The following is a 20,078-nucleotide window of genomic DNA, read 5'->3' on the forward strand; positions in this document are numbered from 1 at the left end:
AGCCATGCCCTGTGGAGCTTGCTTTTTTTTTAGTTTTCAAACCATTAAGTCAGCTTAAGAACGGAATTTCTGGGATCAATGGTCAGAAGCATCTGGATCTCTGAGAAACCCTCATCTAGAAAACCATTTTTCTGTCAATTTTCTGTGAAAAGCAGGGCCCAGCATTAGCTAAATTATGCTAATTCTCAAATGAAACAAATGCACATATGAATGGCAGATAACACAGACATAAAATATCTTCCAAGAACATTCATATTGCCATTTTTCCCACAAATGAACTCTAAGGTTTTTTTTGTGTGTTTTTTGTTTGTTTCGTTGGGTTGTTGTTGTTGGTTTTTTAAGTGCTTATCTGGAATTCATTCCAACTTCAAAAATAAACGACAGATGTACTTTTTTAGACATTCTTCCCTTGCCAGGTATGCTAAGAACTAATTGAGACTGTGCTGCCACTTGGCTGGGTACATATGCCTAAATCTGTCAAAGGAAGCGTGCCCCAGGCAGTTCCTCTCCCACAGAGAGAGGAAAGGCAGAGCTGAGGGAACCGAACCTCTGCAGGTCGCAGGGGACCTGCCTGCAGCCAGAAATCTGTGCGCGGCACATGAAGTCGACTGTTCAGTGGGCTGGAGAGAGTCATGAGTCAGGAAAGGTGCCAGACGAGGGTGACAAATATTCTGTGCTGTCTTGCTCCAGAATCCTCAAAACCTTCAGAAAACTGGGGATACAATCGTGTGAAGGGCACTATTTGTACAATGCAGCATAGCATAAGGGCAGAACAAGCAGTTGTACAGTTAATCTCCAGGCAGAAAAAGCCACAATATGTTGGCTTAAGCACAGATGAGTTTAAGACATTCCAGGCCAAAACTTCACAGTTCATCGCACCTTAAACAATGCCAATAACAGTATCTGTGGGTTCTGCACTGTAAACTAGATCAACAAAATTATGCAGATTAAAAATATCCCAGCCTCCCTTTTCTTCCCCTTTTTTTTCTCCTCTTCCTTCTTTTCTTTCCTCTTCCTTCATTCCTTTTCCCTTCCTTTTCCTTTCAATCCCTCCATTTCCTTTTCTTTTCCTTCTTCTCTTCCTCTTTGCTTAATTTAGGTTTTTCCTTTTCCTTCCATTTCTCCCTTTCCTTTTTGTTACCTTCCCTTTCTCCTGTCACCTTTCCTGGATATTTTCAATCCGGGTCATTTCAGATACACATTTACACTCAGGCCTCCCCTTCTTACACTTGGATATACATACATACAGATAACTGTAATGTACTTGTATATATTTTCTGGTGCACCACCGTAATTACAGTGGGTTCCTCCCTGAGAAACTGTAATACTATATTCTGTGATCTGGAACAGATCACCTGATGTTGCTGTGAATTTTCCATTAGCTGAAAATTCTGGTGTAAACAAATGGACACGTCTTTTAGAAAAGGGGCAATGAAAATAGACTTAAGTTAACTTCTCAAAGTCCTTTCTGCAACCTTATTTTCCATGACGCCATCCTTCCAAGTTCAAAGCCAGAGGTACATGTGGAAGATTGACAAAATATTGTCTTTGAAGAAGGCATGAACATTGCCCGGTGGACACCAAGTCAGTGGAAGTGAGAGGCTCCCTGTATTTCCACATAGCACAGGCTCCCAGGCAGGGAATGTGCTTGCTAAAGCCAACCTGTCTATTTCTTCACTTACACAACTGCTACATTTACTTGCAAATTTAGAGAAGAAAACGTCAAAAGGTGATTACACATTGCAATTAACAGAAAAAACACCCACATTACTTTTAGTACCACTCATAACAGGTATGTATGTGGGAACATGGTATACTGAATTCCTCAAAGTCACAGTAGGACTATACTTGTCCACAAATTATATCTGACTTCCCGAGGAAATTCTTAACTTCTGGAACACAGTACTATATATTTAAAGTTATACTAATGAAGACTGCAGGTAGCATAGGCTGTAAGTTTAAAACACATGCAGCGCAGTTATTACTTTCAATTTTCTCATCACCTGACAGAAAACTGAATTACAAAACATTAAGTTCCCACTATTTGTGGAAACCCTTGCCATTGTCCTCAGGTTCCCTATCAGCAGAAGTAAGCTTGCTTACATGGTTTTAAACCGGTAGTTAATGAAGAGAGCCTTAGTCTGTCTCTGGATGGAAAGGCCAAGTCCAAGTTGAATGCTCTTGTCCCAAATCACAGGTAAGTATCACATGCGAGAGCAGAGCGATATTTGAAACCTTTTTAGGAAGTTTTCAAAGAGAGCCACCACTTGGGGAAAGCCCCAGGCACTGTCTAGGAGATACGCTGTTCTGAGCTAGGACTTACAGTTCTCTTGATTCTGGCCACTAACGAGATTTTCCATTTCTACAACACGTGAAAATTTTTTGTCTGTGATGGCAAAAGCGGAAAAGTAATTTTGAAAACATAGCTTTGTGAGATTCCTATCCCAGATGCCACTCTTGCATGGGTCCACTTTTTATCACATCAAAGGTTTCCCAGTCCCCTGGTTGGAATCACTACATCTATGGACTTTGAAACATTTAACTTCATTTTACTACCACAGCCTTCAAGGAGAGAATGAGTATTCTTTAAGTTTTTAGCTATTCTAATAATTTATTTGCCATGGCAGAACTGCTGTTTACAAGTGGTTTGAATGTCTGGAGTACTGCTTTTTGGATGGGTTAGTAGCAAAATCAACCATTTTCATCTCCCTAGAAGTGATCTCTGTAGTTAGAGTACTATACCATCTGTGGGTTGAAAGATTATCCATTTAGAACAGAGGAGGCTTATGCCTTCCAACAGTTGCTAACATTTCAAGAAGCAATGAAGGGACATATGAGGCTGGAATGAGGTTAATGGGTAATTTTACAGACACAGCTGCTCCTTGGAAACTCAATAGTACCAAAATGTCTCCCAAGAGGGCAATACTTTGATGCCCACTGGATTTTTCCAGAGAAGCACAGAGGAGCACCAACTTAAAAGCTGAGGGACAGACAAAACTGAGCGTGGTTACAAATGTATGCTTAGCAAAGGCCAAGGTATTTTGTGGATCTATTTTCTTAGTGCTCCATGTGAGGGATGGGTGAGGAGGATAAAGTAATCCTTGCAACCTCCTTCATATATAATGCAATGCAATTCTGTAGCTGCATTGAAGAATAGTATTACTTAGGAACTTGACTGTTTGGAAAAATGTAGCAACAGGAGTCCCAAGTTCAGAAAAGGGAAATGCAGAGTCCTGCACCTTGGAATTAATAACCCCATGCACCAGCAGACTGGGGACCAACCAGATGGAAAGCAGCCATGCAGAAAAAGACCTGGGGTCCTGGTAGACAGTAAGTTGAACATGAGTCAGCCATGTGCCCTCACAGCAAAGGTGGCCAACAGCATCCTGGGCTGCAGTGGGAAGAGTGAGTACCTGTTGAGGGAGGTGATCCCTCTCCTCTACTCAGCCCTGGTCAAAGCCACACCTGGCGTGCCGGGTCCTGTTCTGCTCTCTCCAGTACTAGGCAGACATGGACATACTGGAGCAAGTCCAGCAAAGGGCCATAAAGATGACTAAGGGATTGGAGCATCACTCCTATCAGGAAAGGCTGAGAAAGGTGGGACTGGTCAGCCAGGAGAAGGCTTAAGGGGGGATGTCATCAATGTGTACAAATAACCTGATGGAAGGGAGTGAAGAAGACAGAGGCAGATGTTCCTCAGTGGTATCTAGTCTAAGTGCAAGAGGCAAACTGAATGGAATAATATTTAAACAGAAGAAAAATGTTTTCAACCGTTAGGGTAACTGAACATTGGTTGCCCAGAGAGGCTGTAGAGTCTCCATCCTTGGAGATATTCAGAACCTGACTGCACACAGTCCTGAGCACCCTGCTCTAGCTGAGCCTGCTCTGAGAGGGAGAGCTGGACTAGACAGTCTCCTGGCAATCCTGCCAACCTCAACTATTCCAGAATTCTGTACAAAACTAGGTCAATCTTTACAGAAGCCATCATCTTACCTTAATGCACAATGCAGTGAAAATCTGAAGTACAGGAGGCTAGAGAGAGCTACGGAAACTTTACTGAAACACCAATCAGACAGCTTTAACTAAACAAACATCCTGCATTCAGCTTACATAAAGCCTTTTCTTTGTAGCAAAATGTGAATTAGACAAGCTCAATTATGGTCTTTGTAAATATCCCTATAAAGACATTTTTAATGATTCCTTAAGCTAAAATAAATAACCTCAAAATCCACCAACATTACTCTGCTTCTAGCATCTAAATAAGAATGAATTATCTGTGTTTAAAATATAAATAAAATACCTGCACTGCTAGAAGCTAACTGAATATCCACCCACCTCTATTCACTGCAAACCTGATCTTTAAAAAGGTGTGTGTGGGAAGTCATTCCAATTGAATTCCTTACCACCATGAAAGCAAATTAAACTTGAGGCAATAATTTTCACTCTAATTACTGATATCCTCTAGAGTAGAACACCCTGCCTTCCCTAACACATAGATTATACTAAAAATCAGTGCACTGAAGAACAGAAGAGGAAATGAACAAGGAACTTGAAAAAATGCCTTATTATTCTGGTCATCATAATAAGTGAATGACTTCCAGGTGCATTTCATGCCAGGCTGAAAAACGCAAATAACATTACAGGTTTTCTTTTGAGAAAAACAAAGCTGATTGAAAAAAAAGCTGATCTGATACCAAAAAAAGTTGCACATTATTGCTGCAAATGTGATGCCTTACTAGAGGTAGTTAGAATTACTTTTGCATACTTTAAAGCATGAATTAGTGACAAGGGAACAGACTCTGTACTGAACTGTATGTTGAGCCTGACATAATCTTCAGTTTATGGAGGACATCAGCCCATCGACCTCCAGCTCTAGGTTTCCTCACTATTAAAACTACAACTTTTATTTTGTTTTCAATCATAGCAAACCTTTAATAGCAATTTCTGAAAAGTACATGTCAAGCATGCTCAGGCTAACTCCTAAGCTACACAAGGCCAACAATTTAAAATGAAGATGCTTAAAAATAGTCAGAACCTTGAGTTTCCATTTAGTAATTAGAGGTGGCATCTGTCCTGTGAGTTAGGTCATGAGTCTTAACTAGTTGATCAGACATACTTTGCAGAACGGTTTTTGAGAGAAGTCCACCACTCTGCCTCTCAGGCTGCTTTAAGAATGCATCCCTAAATGAAGAGCTCCAAAGATTATTAACAATAAGAGGACCAAAATCTGGTGCTTAAGTCTATGGCTTTGAAAAGTTCCCCATTAAAAAAAAGTAGTTTTGACTTCCAGAAAAGTGTAGCAGCTACAAAACCCAGTGAGACTGAGTGAAAGAAAAACTTGTCTCCTTAAAAACAGGTCTTTTTTAAAACTTAAAATGACTAATTGTGGATTTAGAAGCCTAAGGTACAGGTATGTAAATATTTTGAACTTTTATTTTTTAAAACAGGCTTTTCATCCTTACTAAATCAGAGAATCTTGGTGAGTAATGCTATCCCCATTGCTATTTTGGTACAGAACTATGAATCACCTCTAATATTAAACTCATCCATTCTGAAAAATGCCAGATTACCATGATTTGCTCTGGCACCAGCATAGTGGCATGAGTGTCAGCCACAATTATATAGCAGTTGGACCATGGACATTGGGATTTTCAAGGGCACAAATAGACTCCTGCTGTTCAGTTCCATATAACTACTTGTGGACAAGCATCACCTAATGACTTGCTGGTTTTGAAACTCATCTTAAATAAGAAGTAGAAGCTACCATGCCGATAAAGTCTCCTAAGTCTCTGTCCTTGTGGAATATGTCAATATTGTGAAGGGAAAATGAAAAGCTGTCTTGGAATCTTCAAGTAAAAATGAAAGCTGCTGTTTCTCGTAATTTTGCTGGTGTGTCCCAGTAACTAGTTCAGGCATCTTGTGCCCCTCCTCTCTTCTAAAGCTCAGTGTCTCAAGACCATCCTCTCCTAGCATATGCCAGACACACTCACTGAGCCAGCATCAGTGCCCTTGTTAATAATGTGTTATGAGAAACAGGACCTAGCTGAGCAAAAAGAGCTTGAAGCTCACAAGTAACACTGCCAATCCTGGGTTTGAACAGTTTTTTGTGGCAGATTCAGGATCGGTCTTATCACTATGTCCACATGTGTATTTTTAACTGCTTCCTTATACGAGACAAAAGCCTTGCACCAGTAGTTCTTGGCAGCAAGTCACAGCCCAAATAACCTCCCTCCTCTGCTTCCTCATCCAAGAACTGGTGCATTTTCAAAGGCACCCTCCTGGAAGTCAGCAACTGGCTTAAGACTACAGAGTTCCACAGTATAATTGCTCTGGGTCCAAAAAAAGAAAAATATCAACTTAAAAGCATTTAAACAACAGCAGTGGGGTAACATTTCTTCACATTTATGCATCACCTTTCACTCTGGCAACTCAAAGCTGCTTATACATTACAGAAGGCAAGTTTCACTGAATTCTTGTGAACTATTTACCTACTCTGCACAGTAGTAAACCAAGGCTGTCAGAGGTGCCAGGGACTTGCCTAAGGACCCACTGCTGGAAAACAACAAAAAACTCGACAGATTTAGAACTTACAATAACCTCAAAGATGGTACAGTTATTCCAACAACATTTTCTGTTTGTTTGTTTCTTTTGGACAACCAAAAGCAGGAATTAATCAGAGTCCCACATCAACTGATGCTGCCAGTATTCTTTATAATTCAGATAATGGTACAATTTTTTTAAACAGTTGTTAATGTTTTCATAATTTTTATTATTATTATTTTTTTACATCGCCTCTCTTGGAAGTTGAAAAACACAATACATTGAGATTAACTATGTCCTTGGTCTCCTCACTAAAGACTCTACAGTAATGTGTTACGGGACAAGAAGATAATCATCTCAGTGCCCCTGCAGTTTTAGTTGTTGTGATTTTGCAAGCGTCAAGTGCAACACAGTAGCAAAGAATGTTGCTGCTGCGGAAGGGGCTTTTTTCAGGTCTCCTTGCTCTCAGAAGCTTGATGTGTTTGTCCCTGCCATCTACTCCACTTGGCAGGTATTACAATTGCTAAATTTCATACCAGGGCTCATCAAGACAACATCTCCAACATGCTGCACAACATAGAAGAATGAATATGTGCAAGGTCTGTACTTACGCAGAAGTTGTCTGCATGTCATGCCAGCTTTTGCTGAAGTTCTGCTTCAGTTCATTCATCAGACTCACGCCAAGCTTTTGTTTAATTTCAACCAGGTGCTTTTCTTTGGCTGCTAGCACTTGCCGCAAAGTTGAAATTTCATCCTCTAGCTGAGAGACACAAAGAGGGAGGAGAAAGGAGTTAGCCTGTTCCCACAGAACGACAAAAACATACTATGTCAAGAGATTTAAATGATATTCACAGAAACTTGCATTTTTCCTAGGTGACTAGAGGGATTCAAGTGCTTGGACAGATCACAAAGACATGTCTAGAACAGAGCTGACATTACATTAAATGAATGTCTCAAACTGTGCCACCTATGTGCACCATCATACACATGCAGCTGATAAGGGACAGAATTCTCCAGCAAGGAAATGACTATTGAGCAACTTGACCAAGATCTGCCTTAGGGCATTAGGAGACTCAAGTATCAGCTTTCCATTCACTCATAAAAAGGGAATGGGCAGAACAAAAGATGACTGGATAATTCAGGCAGATATCTGTCTTTGAATGCACAGGGTTTTAACTTCATATTTGCAGCTTTTTAGTCTTGCACTCAGGAAAAAAAAAATAGATGCAAATTCTTAGGAGAAAGTTAAAAAAAAAAAATCAGATTATAACATATGACTTGAGAGTATCATAAAAAGTTGTGTTCTTGTCACATGAGTTTTATCTACACATTTTAGGCCATACATATTTCAAAACAGTAAAATAAAAATATATAGCAGATGGACTGTTAACATGAAAGAACAGGTCCTACCCAAAGCATAGAGTCATTCAAGAGACACAGCAGATTAGTCTTTTCAGAGCTTCTAGTCATTAACCCAACTGTGCAAAGCTGTAAAGACACCATTCAGCCCAAACAGAGGAATACAATTCTCCCTGCAGCGGATGTGATTTCAAACACTCAAACCAAGCCAGCAGTTTTAGCAAGGCAAGGACCAGAAGCTCTGACTGAGAGGAGGGGCTGCTGGGTCAGCCTGCCCCTGGCTGAGCATCCTCTGTCTCCCTGGCAGCCCCCAGGGATCAGGGGTTTGTGTTCCTCCCCTAGAACCTCCCAAGCCAAGTACACCAGCAGTGCTCAGAGGCACAGAAGCTAAAGAGGGCAAGTGACACCAGAGCAGCTGCCTTTCACTTCAGGTTCAGAAGTTCCCTTACCAACTGTGTACCTTCCTCCATATGCTAACAGGGTAACATATGGCAGTGTATCTGACATCCATATGTTAAGTTCCCTGGGACCACAGTCTCCGTACGATTTAACTCCATGGGCTGCAGGGAACAAGGCAGCACCAGCTGAATCAGTTGCTATATTTAGCACATCAATACCAGTATTATTTTTATTTTACACACACATTCTGCTTCCATGTAAAACTGGCTGAAAGCTCCTTGTTCTTAAGTCTCACCCTTTAATCCCTCAGCTATCAGTTTCTCTTTCGTCACTACATGCTATCTTAATTTTTCAAGCAGATCAGGAATTAAGCAGCTAGACTATGAACACAAAGCAAAAAAAACCCAAAAACCTGAGTGAAGTAAACACCAGTATTCACCAATGCCTGTGATGCCAACACTTCACTGGTAGAATACACAACAATTATTATTATTATTCCTTCCATATCCTTTATGCTCCATTATATTCCTAACCTGCAAAGGAAATGCTGTCAAGAGGCAGCAGGAGCTTCTCTTCTGAGAGCATAAATGGTTAAATGCTTACAGAAAGAAGAAATCACAAATGTCAGCATTACTTGAGTGGCAGTTCAGAGCTCCCTTTAGTTGTTTCCCACCCACAGCAAAGCCCCTAGCGCACAAGTCTGCCTGAGTAACGCTGCTAAAGAACTTAACTTAAACCAATACCAATATACTTACATGTACTTAAACATTAATGCTTTCCATATGGGTCAGCACTAGCCTGATCTTTAGGTACCTGGATATGTAAACATTTGAGGGAATCTATTAAAATTACTTTCCATCTGTTCTGTTGAACAGACACCTAAAGCTGTAAAGCCCTAAGCAAGAATTAACCATGTGCTCAATGGCTTAAGCATGAACAACATTTTTTACTGTATTAGAAGTTACAAATTTTCTTTAGAGACCAGAGTCTGGCTTTTATTTGACAAAATCCTCCTCGAGTTCCATCATTTTAAAATAATGGAAGATACAAAACCCCCTCAATTGCTCACACATCAGTGATTGAAGACTGAAGTAGGCAGAAAGGATTAGAGACTTACAGTGGGATCCTGAAAAGCATTTAAGTAGGTTACATACCTAACTCCCATGGAAATCAGCCATCACCTGCTTAGGCATTTTTGAAAAGTCCACTGTTATAAATGCAGACTCCATTATGGAACTGGTCTTAAGTCAACTGGAATACAAGCTTCTAGTTGTCACACTTTCCTTCTAAGTGAGACAGAATCCAGAGAACAGAGATGCATCATACAAAGTTCCCTTCTCCCTTTTTTGTGTGCTTAGGAAACAGAGTTTCTTTCCTCTATTATTGTGCGGGACGTGCAAAAGTAAGGAGAAAAGCTAACCACCTTAGACACTACAATTCCCATGATGAGCTTACATAAGTAACATGTAAATCACACAAAGCTGAGACCCCAGGAAAAAATACACAACTACAGACTGTTTTGATTATTTTAGGGTAAATTGCATGTTTTCAGAGGCTGAGCATGCTTTTAAGATAGTGGCCTGCCTGAAAAAAAACACTGCAGTAATTCTCTCACATATAACCTTTCCCACTTTTTCCAGTAGACACTCATATAACAGTGCATAAAAACAAGCCAGAAAGTACTTCTTCAACAAAACTGAGCATTCTGGATAAACAACTGTTAATAAAAAATTATGTCAGTTGGTATTATCTATATTCTGAGATACACACAGTACTAATGTGGAGGTGGAAAGATTCAGCTATTGGTTGGAATAATACTGATGAATGGGTTGAATGGTAAACTGAATAGTGAATTGAGTATTTATTATGCTTGGTTTAAGGATCAAGGCAGTAAGTGATTAAAATATTAAGGGGCCCCAGAGAAAACAGAAGCCAGCACAGTCAAATGTGTTCTTCTAAGAAAGATTAAGCATCCTTTTTCCCTACCACTACACCACCCAAATATGTAGTGCCCTGGCCTGGCTGTTTGCTGAACCAGGTAAAAGCCATCACAGGAAAAAACAAGCGATATTTTAAAGCCAGATCAGTTCTCAGATCCAGTGCAGAGAGGTGCTCAAGTGGGCACAGTTTGCAGGGCAAGAACAAGTGGCTGGAGATGGAGAAGCAAGGAAGGCAGCGATTCGTGGAAGCAGTGCAAACTGGGAACAAACATGCAGTAACACACATAGCTGAACTTAGAACCTGCACATCAGCTAGAAAGCCTGTAGATCAAAACAGATAGCTGATTTTGTGAAGGTAGGGTGGGGGAAGGCAGCAAGGAGTAAATGACTGTTTTGATGAGCATAATGGAAGGACAACTGACAGCAGTGAGCTAAATAGCTCAAAACCTCAGCCCCCGTGATGACTCAAGAGTCATTGTACCATGCTCCTTATACAGAGGGAAGAAGGGATGAAAGGAGGAAAAAAAAAAGAAAAAAAAAAGTAATCTGTTCTGCTAACAAGCTTCTGGCCTTACCTAAAGTTTTCTGCAATTATTCCTAAGTGTCAGACACACCTCTGTTAATTCAAATGACCATCAGAAGTTTCTGTAAGAGCTACTCATTTTACTTGCATTGTAGAAATTCCAAGGCTCGATTAGAGTCAGAGCCCTGCTCTGTTAGCCAGGCTACAAGAACAGAGTTAGTTCACACTCGGAAAAGCTACCAGTACAAAGAGAGTACTGGCAGAGGAATAGGAAAACAGCATACAAGAAACCTGTCAGAAAAACAGCAGTGCTAGTCCCCCTCCTAATGTCAGGGGGAGAAGGAGGAAGAGGAAGAAGGCAAAGAATATATACAGCAGATACACAACGCAGAGGTGGAACATATTTTTTCTGTTTAAATACATGCACAACAGGTGCTCACAACGGCTCCCCATTATATAAACTATTAAGTGATTCCAGCACTAAGGAAGCTTTGAACCTTTCAGAACAATAAGAAGGGTGCTTGTTCCCACAGGCTCAAGCAGGTATTACCTAACACATAAGGACATGGAAGAAAACAAAACCACCACTGGAGGAGGAGAGGGGGCTTGAAAGTAAAGACTAATAGCTTTTCAAAAGGAAACATTAGCCAATTCCCCCAAAGGTTTCTTTCTGATGGAGCCAAGGTCTTACACTTTTTTTACAGTCTTTTCTGAGAACCATAAGCCTCATTTAAGTTTAGACTTTATTCACTCTAAATTCAAGTTTTCCAAACCTCTCTTAGGATAATTATCAGGCTTATTCTGTTTTTAAGCATAAGCTGTGTGCCAGTAAACTGCTACAAGCAATTCAGAAAATAATTTCTAGGTCGGCTGAGATCACAGTATTTGAAAGGCAATCTCTCACTCATGTGTTGGTACATGAATTAAAGCATTTCTACCATCAGCCATGGAGAACTCTATGCTCCCATAGAAATCAGCAAGCAGGAAAAATGCCCAGAAACTCTTGAGATTAATTATCTTGAGAGAGGCATATCATTCTCAGATGGTTGCAGGAAGTTCTTTTCTTCTTCCTTGTTTCCATCTGCCTTTAAGTCCCTTTCACCAGAAAAGAGAAGAGAATCACAGAATGGCTGAGGTTGGAAGAGACCTCTGGAGGTCATTGGGTCCAACCTCCCTGTCCAAGCAGGGCCAGGCACAACCAGTTGCCCAGGACTGTGCCCTGACGGCTTCTGAGTATCCCCAAGGACGGAGACTCCAAAATCTCTCTGGGCAGCCTGTGCCAGTGCTTGGTCACTCTCACAGTGAAAATGTGTTTCCTGATGTTCAGAGGAATTGTCTTGTGTTTCAGTTTGTGCCTATTGCCCCTGTCCTAACAAAAAGCCAATCATGAACATCCCAACTCTTACCGCTGTGTGATGAACTGAACATGTAAAGTTTCAGCTTCCTTCTTATTTACAGATGTGACAGGATCAGCAAAGAAGTAAAGATTAACTAGCAACTCAGAAACACAAGGCTTGAGAAAAAAAAAGTGAAAAAACAAACTTTTGATTTTTGTTTCACTCGAAAATCCTAATCAGCACTGAAGGTAAATAACATGGGAGTCATTAAGAATGTGACTTCTTAGAATATTTAATATTGCAACTTAATGTTAATTTGAACATTTCTGTTGTATGAAAGACAGGGATCAATCTCTGCAAAAGAACTGTCCTTTGGATGCACCCATTCTATGTGCAGCAAACCCTTCACAGAGCACTACAGAATAATTACAAAGGAATGATTTTTCCCTAGCCAGTTTACACTTTGAGAGTATATGCTCAAAGTCCCAAATTTTGGGTTTCCTACTATTCAAATGGGTTTTTATTTTGTTCTTGCTATATGATGTTTCCAACCTACTGTCTTAAAAACTCATTATTTCAATTAAGACAGAAACAACTCCCCCTCTTCATACAGCTGTGATTTCTGTTATTTGTCTCATATTTAAAATAAGTAAATCCTCACTTTTTCCCATTCTCTCATTTTCCATTTTGGAATGTCACTTCTGTTTCTGCACTATTCAGCAGCAGTAACTAAAACTGAATCTACCCTCCTACTGCAGACCAAATCTAAACAATCTCTTTAATCTTTGTAATACAAAGACCACATGATTCATGTATCTTTCCTCCCATCTCCTTGTTAGTAAGTATTATTTTTAAACCTCTTCATGGTGTCATGGCATCTCCTGAAGTTCTTCAATTAAATGTACAAAAATATAATGCTCTCCTAACACTACAGTGCCAAAGCAAACAAAAATGTGGTGACATTACTGTCTCAACATCATCAGTCTCTTCTGTAACCATCATCATCAGTTTTTCCTTTGAGCATCATACAAATCATCTTTTCCATCAGGTGTTACAATCACTGTAACAACAATAACACAGATCTAATAAGAACATCTTTCATTCTTTTAAAGGAAGGTTTAGAAATAAAGACACGTCTCGACCAGAATTGTAAGGTATATTTAACTTTCTACAATCATCAAGTAGAACACATTTTATCTTCAAAAAATATCTAAGGAAGCAAATTGCTTCACACTATTGCAGCCTAGAATAATTTCACTGAAAAGGAAGAGCATACCTTCATATGATGTGTACTTCATCCCACAATATATTTCAGTTTAAGGAAGTAGAAACAGTAACACTCACAGAAATCCAAATTAATTACCTTGGCTAGCTCAATCTTTAACTCTTCTTTTTCTTCTTCAGAAATCATACTGGTGAAATCAACATCAGTGACCACATCTTCATCTGCTTCATGCAAAGACTGGGTTTCCAACAGGCCTTAAAGTAAAAAGGTCAAGATAACCATTACCAATTATTTCAGCTCTGATACTGATCTCCCCTAAAATCTAAAAATGATACAATATTCACCTGATAGGAAGACAAAACAAAGCAAAACAGAAACAACAAAGAAAAACAAAACAACCTTTTCCTGCTAAAGGTCATTTGGATTCTGCTCCTCTTTGCTTCTGAAGAGTTATTGGAAGTATCAGATGGTAATGTCTGCACAGAAGCAATTTAATATGTGAAAGCACCGCTCATCCCAGAAAGCAATCAGCTTGGACCCCACCAGGCCCCGATATGCCATTTCCATGCTTCTAACAATGCAGAAGAAAAAAAAAGGAAAAGAAAAATAAAAATGATTTTTTTTTTTTCAAAATCAGAACGCTGGTTAACGTAGATCACTTAGATCACTGATGTGAATAGTGGCAGTAGTAACCTGAGCAATATAGGAAGTATATTAGTGAGCCCAATTCACTTTAAAATCCCTCTGATGGCAGTAATCTGAGAACCTTCAGATGTAGCCAGTCTGCAGAAGCAGATGCCACATCTACTGTTTGAATTTCCTGAATGTCAGAGGGCAGCGTACCTTGATCGCTCAGTCTAAGCCTGTGAAGGGTGAACAACTAGACGGGATCTCCAGTTACTTTCTTCTGCATGTCCAAGGCCAAGATCAGTTTGTATCATAACCAAGATAAGCACATAAAAGTTTGCAAGACCTGGGCCTGCCTGGTATAACATATACAGAAAAAAACAAAATATAATCTATATCCCAGTCATTCAGTAAAGAGAAGAATGATTGCTTTCTGTTATCTCGTGTTTTCAATTGTGTTGTTTGCAGACCGTGAAGAATGAGAGGCTACTAAAGGCTGGAACTGCAACATTCTCTGTCCTTTGAAACTTGAAGTTCTCAGTCTGTTTCTGTTGTGCCAGAAAATTCTCCTCCAGGCTAAATCTGGGATGACTCTTTTGCCTATATTTCAGTTTTTAGCAAGGTAATCGGCCATCTCAGCTGACTCCTGACATCTGTATACTGCTTAATACAGAAGAGTACAAGTTCTTTACCAGGTCCAAATAGGCCTGTATACTATATTACATAGAAATTAGACCTTAACTTTGTTAAGTTTTGGCAGTAGGAAATAGATGTTACAAGCAGCAAGTCTGGAGTATTCAATAACTTGAAATTGAGTGCTTAATATTTTCACGTAGAAAGCAAAACTCCCTCCAGCTTTCTGTCATTTCTTCCACCTAGAGTCCCCCAGCATACCTGGGTTTCCTCCTATGTAACTGAACAGAACTGATTTGATTCACACCACCAGCTTTACTGCAGAGCACAAGCCTTGTTCATTACAGCCTCCCCTGAGTGGGAAGATAAAGAGCAGTAACACGGGGGCTGAAACCCCACCTGGCATCGTACTCAAGAACAGAGCACAATCATCACGCACAAAACCTATTAAAAACCATGAAAGCACACTGAAGTACTTGATACCTTAGCTATTACCCAAAAACCAGCTTGCCAGGAAAACCTAGATTGCTGAAGTCACAACAAAAGAAAAGCACATTTATTCAGTAGAAATGCTCCCAAATCACCTTTATTAACACCCCTCCGCCCCTAAACACATTTGTTATTTGGTATTTGTTTGAGGATTAATAGTGTTGCTATGGAAATCAGGCTAAACTTAGTCCCCACGGTCTTGAAAGCAGTCTCTTTTTTGATGGATAGAGGAGCAGCAGTGCAGGGCAGCTCTTGGAGATGCCACATACTATCTTGGGGGCAACACCCTTAAGGCTAAAAACTCTTAAGGAGAAAGTCTTGGAGTAGATGTGAGATGAGGTGGTCTTGAAGCAACTGATGCTTGAGCTAAAATGAATTTGTGTTCAAGGGACAGCATTAGTTTCGGATTGACTATGTGAAGAGGCCAGAACTGCTAGACAATGTTAGATAGAGATGGAAGCTATAATAACACGGGCCAAAATCACCAAAGACAACTGAGTAACACTTAATTAGACCAAACTGTCAAGTTCAAACTTCAAGATCCATTCCAAAAGAGCACACACATGTCAATCTTCTGCACGATCCTCTGCAACCTCATCCAGTGCCAGTCCTAATCCTTATCTCTTGCTTCTCGTCTAAGTCCTCTAAAATCTAGCCACTTTATAGATCTCAGTCCTGGACTTCACTTTCTGCTGCCATTCTGCTGTGTTGTAGACCACTGGGCCAGGTCTATCAGCATGGGTAGGAAGTTTCAGGTCTAGTGCTAGGTCATCTGAACTCCTCAGTCTCTTTTCCCCACTTGAGCAACAGAAACTCATTTATTGAATCTGACCTGAAAGGGTCTCTTCACCAGTGGCTGGGGCTACCCTTACAGACTACTTCTCTAATTTGCCTGTCTCAGTCTTCAGCATAGGAAAGGGAAGAATAAAAACTTGAACATGTTAGGAAGAAAACAGGCTTCCCAAGGCTTCCCATCTATTTACGAAAACATAAAACTCTGTCCCTCTTATTTATATATATGTAATATAGCATCTACAATTCAAGCCATTGCACAAAGAAGTATGCAGATAAGGTTCCCAAGACTTGGTTCTTCTTAACCTTGTTTTTTTAATGTGCCTGGAAGTCAGCCAACTACCACCACACAAAACCATAGGAAATTAGGCTATCGACGTTCTCCTACTCCTAAGACAACTTGTTAGTTTTGCAGTCTCCAAGGAGAAAAGGAACCTGCAGCAAAATTCACAATTCACAAACTGGTAACGATTTTGGTAGTAAAACAGCTCCTATCGCTGGTATTCCTGTTCTCAAAATGTTCTCCAATCTTCTACTCTATGCAGGAAGCACAGCCTCCTCTCGACCTTCCCTGCAAGGTCCTTTCAAGCAGGCAGCCTAGGAAATACATCTTTGAGGCACTGGTTAGAGATGCACCAAGTACAGAACCATAACAGAATACAAGAGCTCAGTAGGATTCCTGATATATCTTGAATTAACCACATGAGTAATTCTGTAAGAATCAAGGAACAAGGTAAGATCCTACTTAGTGTGTTTAATCTAGCTATACATTTTCTTAAACACACTTAATCTAATAACTCAGAGAAACACACACAAGGATGGGTCAATTCAGCTAAATGTTAGAGGGGAGTCCTAGAATACAAGTATTTTCCTACACTATATAGAAGAGTGACAGATTTAGGCATCTAAAAGCCAGAATATTAAGATAACACTGCATTTTTATACTTTAACATGTACATTCAATTCCAAAAATTACATACTTCACCCAGGAAAAAGAAATCTGCACTTCAGCAATGCAGACATTAATCTGCTTGCGTGTACAGACACTCAGTTTATATATACAGCTGCTGCAGCTGAGCAGGTAGCACAGCTCTTCTGTTAGTTTTACACTTCTTTTGGGGGGTAGAAGAAACTTAAGGAGTTTCCAATTCACTTGGAATTAAATATATCTACATAATATATATCTATACAGATAATTATACACAATCATAATGTATTACAGTTATATAAATTATCTGTAACTTCTCACAGGAAATAAAATACAGAATGACATTTTGATCAGATGTCCAAGGCAAATCTTTCCTGCAGCACTAGCATATGATGACCTTTACAGTGCACCTCAACTTTCATTTGCTGACCTCTATCCAAAACCCATCTTTTCCTTTAAATTTAGGCTGTCTTAAATAATAGTGTTCAAATTGTCATCAGCAGCTTATTAAAAGAAGCTTGTTGGGAAGTTGTGAATCTGGTCAGGTCACATTTCAAGGCTGTGTTTTCCCAACAGCCTACTGAAAGTATGGGGAAGCTGTAAAATTAATTTAAGACATTATTTCTCCTAATTTACAGAATAAGAGAAAATACTTATTACTTACTGACTCTCAGTTAAGGCCCTTTCTGACAAAATACAGTGAGCATTAAATTTCAAAGTGAAACATTTCCCAATGGCTAAATTAGTTTTCCATATGAAGTGATAAATATGTTCCTAGTCCAAATCATTACTGCCAAGTTATGAACAGGCTTTATGTGCAGGCAACCCTCCAGTGCACTTTATGGGATGCTCAGTTACGTAACCTGGCAACACACAGGTAGCCATTCTGGGGGAGAGAGTATTTTTGCCTAAAGATGCATAGGTATTAGTCATGTACTATGGAAGGTTTGGTCACTTTGGGAAGGAAGTTGCACAAGTAGCTGAGATATTTTCAACAAGATTAACATAAAATCTTTGGTAGAAGAAGAAAGGAAAAAAAGAAAAAAAGAGGAAAATATAAAATAAAAGGTCGGTCTGAGGTTCCCAATGCTCTTCCTTTTCCTGAGTAGTATGTATGTGCTTCTTCATGGAGGAATCACATTCAAGCTGCATTCCCTGCTCCCCTTCCCTACTCTTCTCAGCAACACTTAAGATCATGCCTTTTTTCTATCTGGTCAAAATCAGAAAATCTGGAATTGTGATGGTTATTAAAACTGTTCAGATACACAGCTGCTATGATTTCAGAATTATACCAATATCCAGGTGTGGCATTGGTAACTAACTTTTCACCCATTTAGAATAGCAGTTTACTTGTTGGGTGGGTGTAATATAGGTGTTGCAAGCTTCCCAGAATGAGAGAGGAGCTTCATCCAATAGATTACCAGCCATCACAAGAACCCACTGCTTGGGTGATGTTCTATATCTCTTATATCTTTTACTAACAGCACCATATTTTAGGCATTGACCTCCATGTATTCATCTGAAATACAGGTTTTCCAAGTTTCATTCAAGCAGGCCACTAACAGATAGGATGTGAGCATAAAGCCCACACACCACCACTTAATAGCATCTATTTTTGTCCTCCTCTATTTTATCCAGATTAAGTCAATTCTGTTTCTCCCAAATTTAATTTGAGTTGCTGTGCCTGGTGCCCAGCAGTTCTCTTCCACTGAAAAATCACACAAGAGGCATCAATGGAGCAGAAGCCATCTCAGAACCCGTTCCATGAACTTCCCATCCCTCATTCTCCATGGTCAGCTGAAGAGCCTATGCCTTTGTCCCCGCTTCTTCCAGTTGTACTCGAACTCAATCCAGAAGCTCAATCAAGATGTAGCTCTGGGATGGGCCATCACAGGACTCTGTCCAGAGACAGATGCAAGACCCAGCCCACCTCCCTCATTATGTCTTTGAGACAGCCCCTCTTCTTGTAGCCTAAAATGGCTGGGGACAAAATATGAAGGTCCCTTCATAGTCTCATGCAACCTTATATTCCTACATCAAATGACACTAGGAATATACTCATGTGTAACTCACTTATCTTCCACAAACAGGCAGAATAGTGATAGTCTGGACATACATTACTTCAAAAGAAAAAAATAAAAGCTCCCATAAATAACGGGAAAGCATATAATAGGTATAAAGCAGTGCAAAGAGCTGTTTGGCTTTTACTTTAAAGGAAGTTTTAGTACTTACTGTCACATATAATTAGGTAAAATATGCAGGAAATACGAAAAGTGGGATTATCAGTAATTAGGAACTGCAAGTCATACAGAAGGATCCAACTTGAAACAACTCAGCGAACAACCCTTTGTATGAGGATATTTATACAGAGAAAGCAGGGGGTGGATATCTGAGGGAACACATTTAATGTGATCTTCTGAAAGATTCATATGATAAGATAATACAACAACCGTACAAGGAGTTCCAGTGTGCTGAAACACTTCACAGGCATTTTTGAGTTTTCTCTCAAAGTTCATGGTAGTTGTGGCTGAGGCAAGTAACTCAAGTTCTACGGTCTGCTGTTAAATCTGATTTAATGCAAAAAACTGTTTCAGCATTGATATCTACCTGTGTGTATGTTTGCTAGTAGAACTGTAGGGATGACAATTAAACAAGCCACTTAGAAACTACAGGATCTCTAATTATCCAACAAAACTTAAATTAATCAAAGAACACAATTATAAAATCCAAGACAGATTTTTAGACTCATTCATGTATCTGAAGTTTAACTGGATAAAGGTGTTTTAAACCAGTGCTTTTTATGTATTTTCTCTGTATTCATCTCAGGCTCATATTCTAGAGCATTACATATCAGGCTCATTTTTGTATGTTGACCTTGCTAAAAGAAAAACAAACAAAACCCCACCAAACACCCCACACTATTGGCAGTGATGTCTGTTGAAATAACCATAAGGACAGCAAAATTAAAGGCAAGAACACCATGTTTTTGCTCATGTACGTTCTCTGACATTAATTTCAGGGAAATGTATAGATGATCCTTTATTCTAACAAAACAGTAGGCATTGACCCTTTTACTGCTCTAATTTTTTGTTTCTCAACCACTTAAAAATATCATGCTTACCTTGTTATCTAACATTCATACCAAATAGTGAGAAAACATCTTCTAATTGTATAACCATTGTAGTAAACAAAATGACATTACAGCTTCTTTTGCCGTGTTGTTATATTGTAGGTACCAGCATAGGAGAGGAACAGAAAAACTGTTTATTTAAAATTGGAAAACACT

General features: G+C 39.6%; 1 protein-coding gene across 2 annotated transcripts in view; it reads right to left on the reverse strand.

Moving 5' to 3' along the window:
* The window catches only part of TPD52L1 (TPD52 like 1), a 57,376-nt gene that overhangs the window by 23,351 nt on the left and 13,947 nt on the right, over positions 1-20,078 (reverse strand). For both annotated transcript variants that reach the window (XM_082047186.1, XM_082047185.1), the window contains exons 2-3: positions 13,462-13,577; positions 7,152-7,300 (exon numbers count right to left, since the gene is read on the reverse strand). In XM_082047186.1, coding sequence (XP_081903312.1) covers positions 7,152-7,300; positions 13,462-13,509 — 197 coding nt within the window. In that variant the 5' untranslated portion in view covers positions 13,510-13,577. The remainder of the gene's footprint in view (positions 1-7,151; positions 7,301-13,461; positions 13,578-20,078) is intronic.

This window comes from Streptopelia decaocto (genome assembly GCF_964273445.1).
Source record: "Streptopelia decaocto genome assembly, chromosome: 3".
In the NCBI taxonomy this organism is placed as follows: domain Eukaryota; kingdom Metazoa; phylum Chordata; class Aves; order Columbiformes; family Columbidae; genus Streptopelia; species Streptopelia decaocto.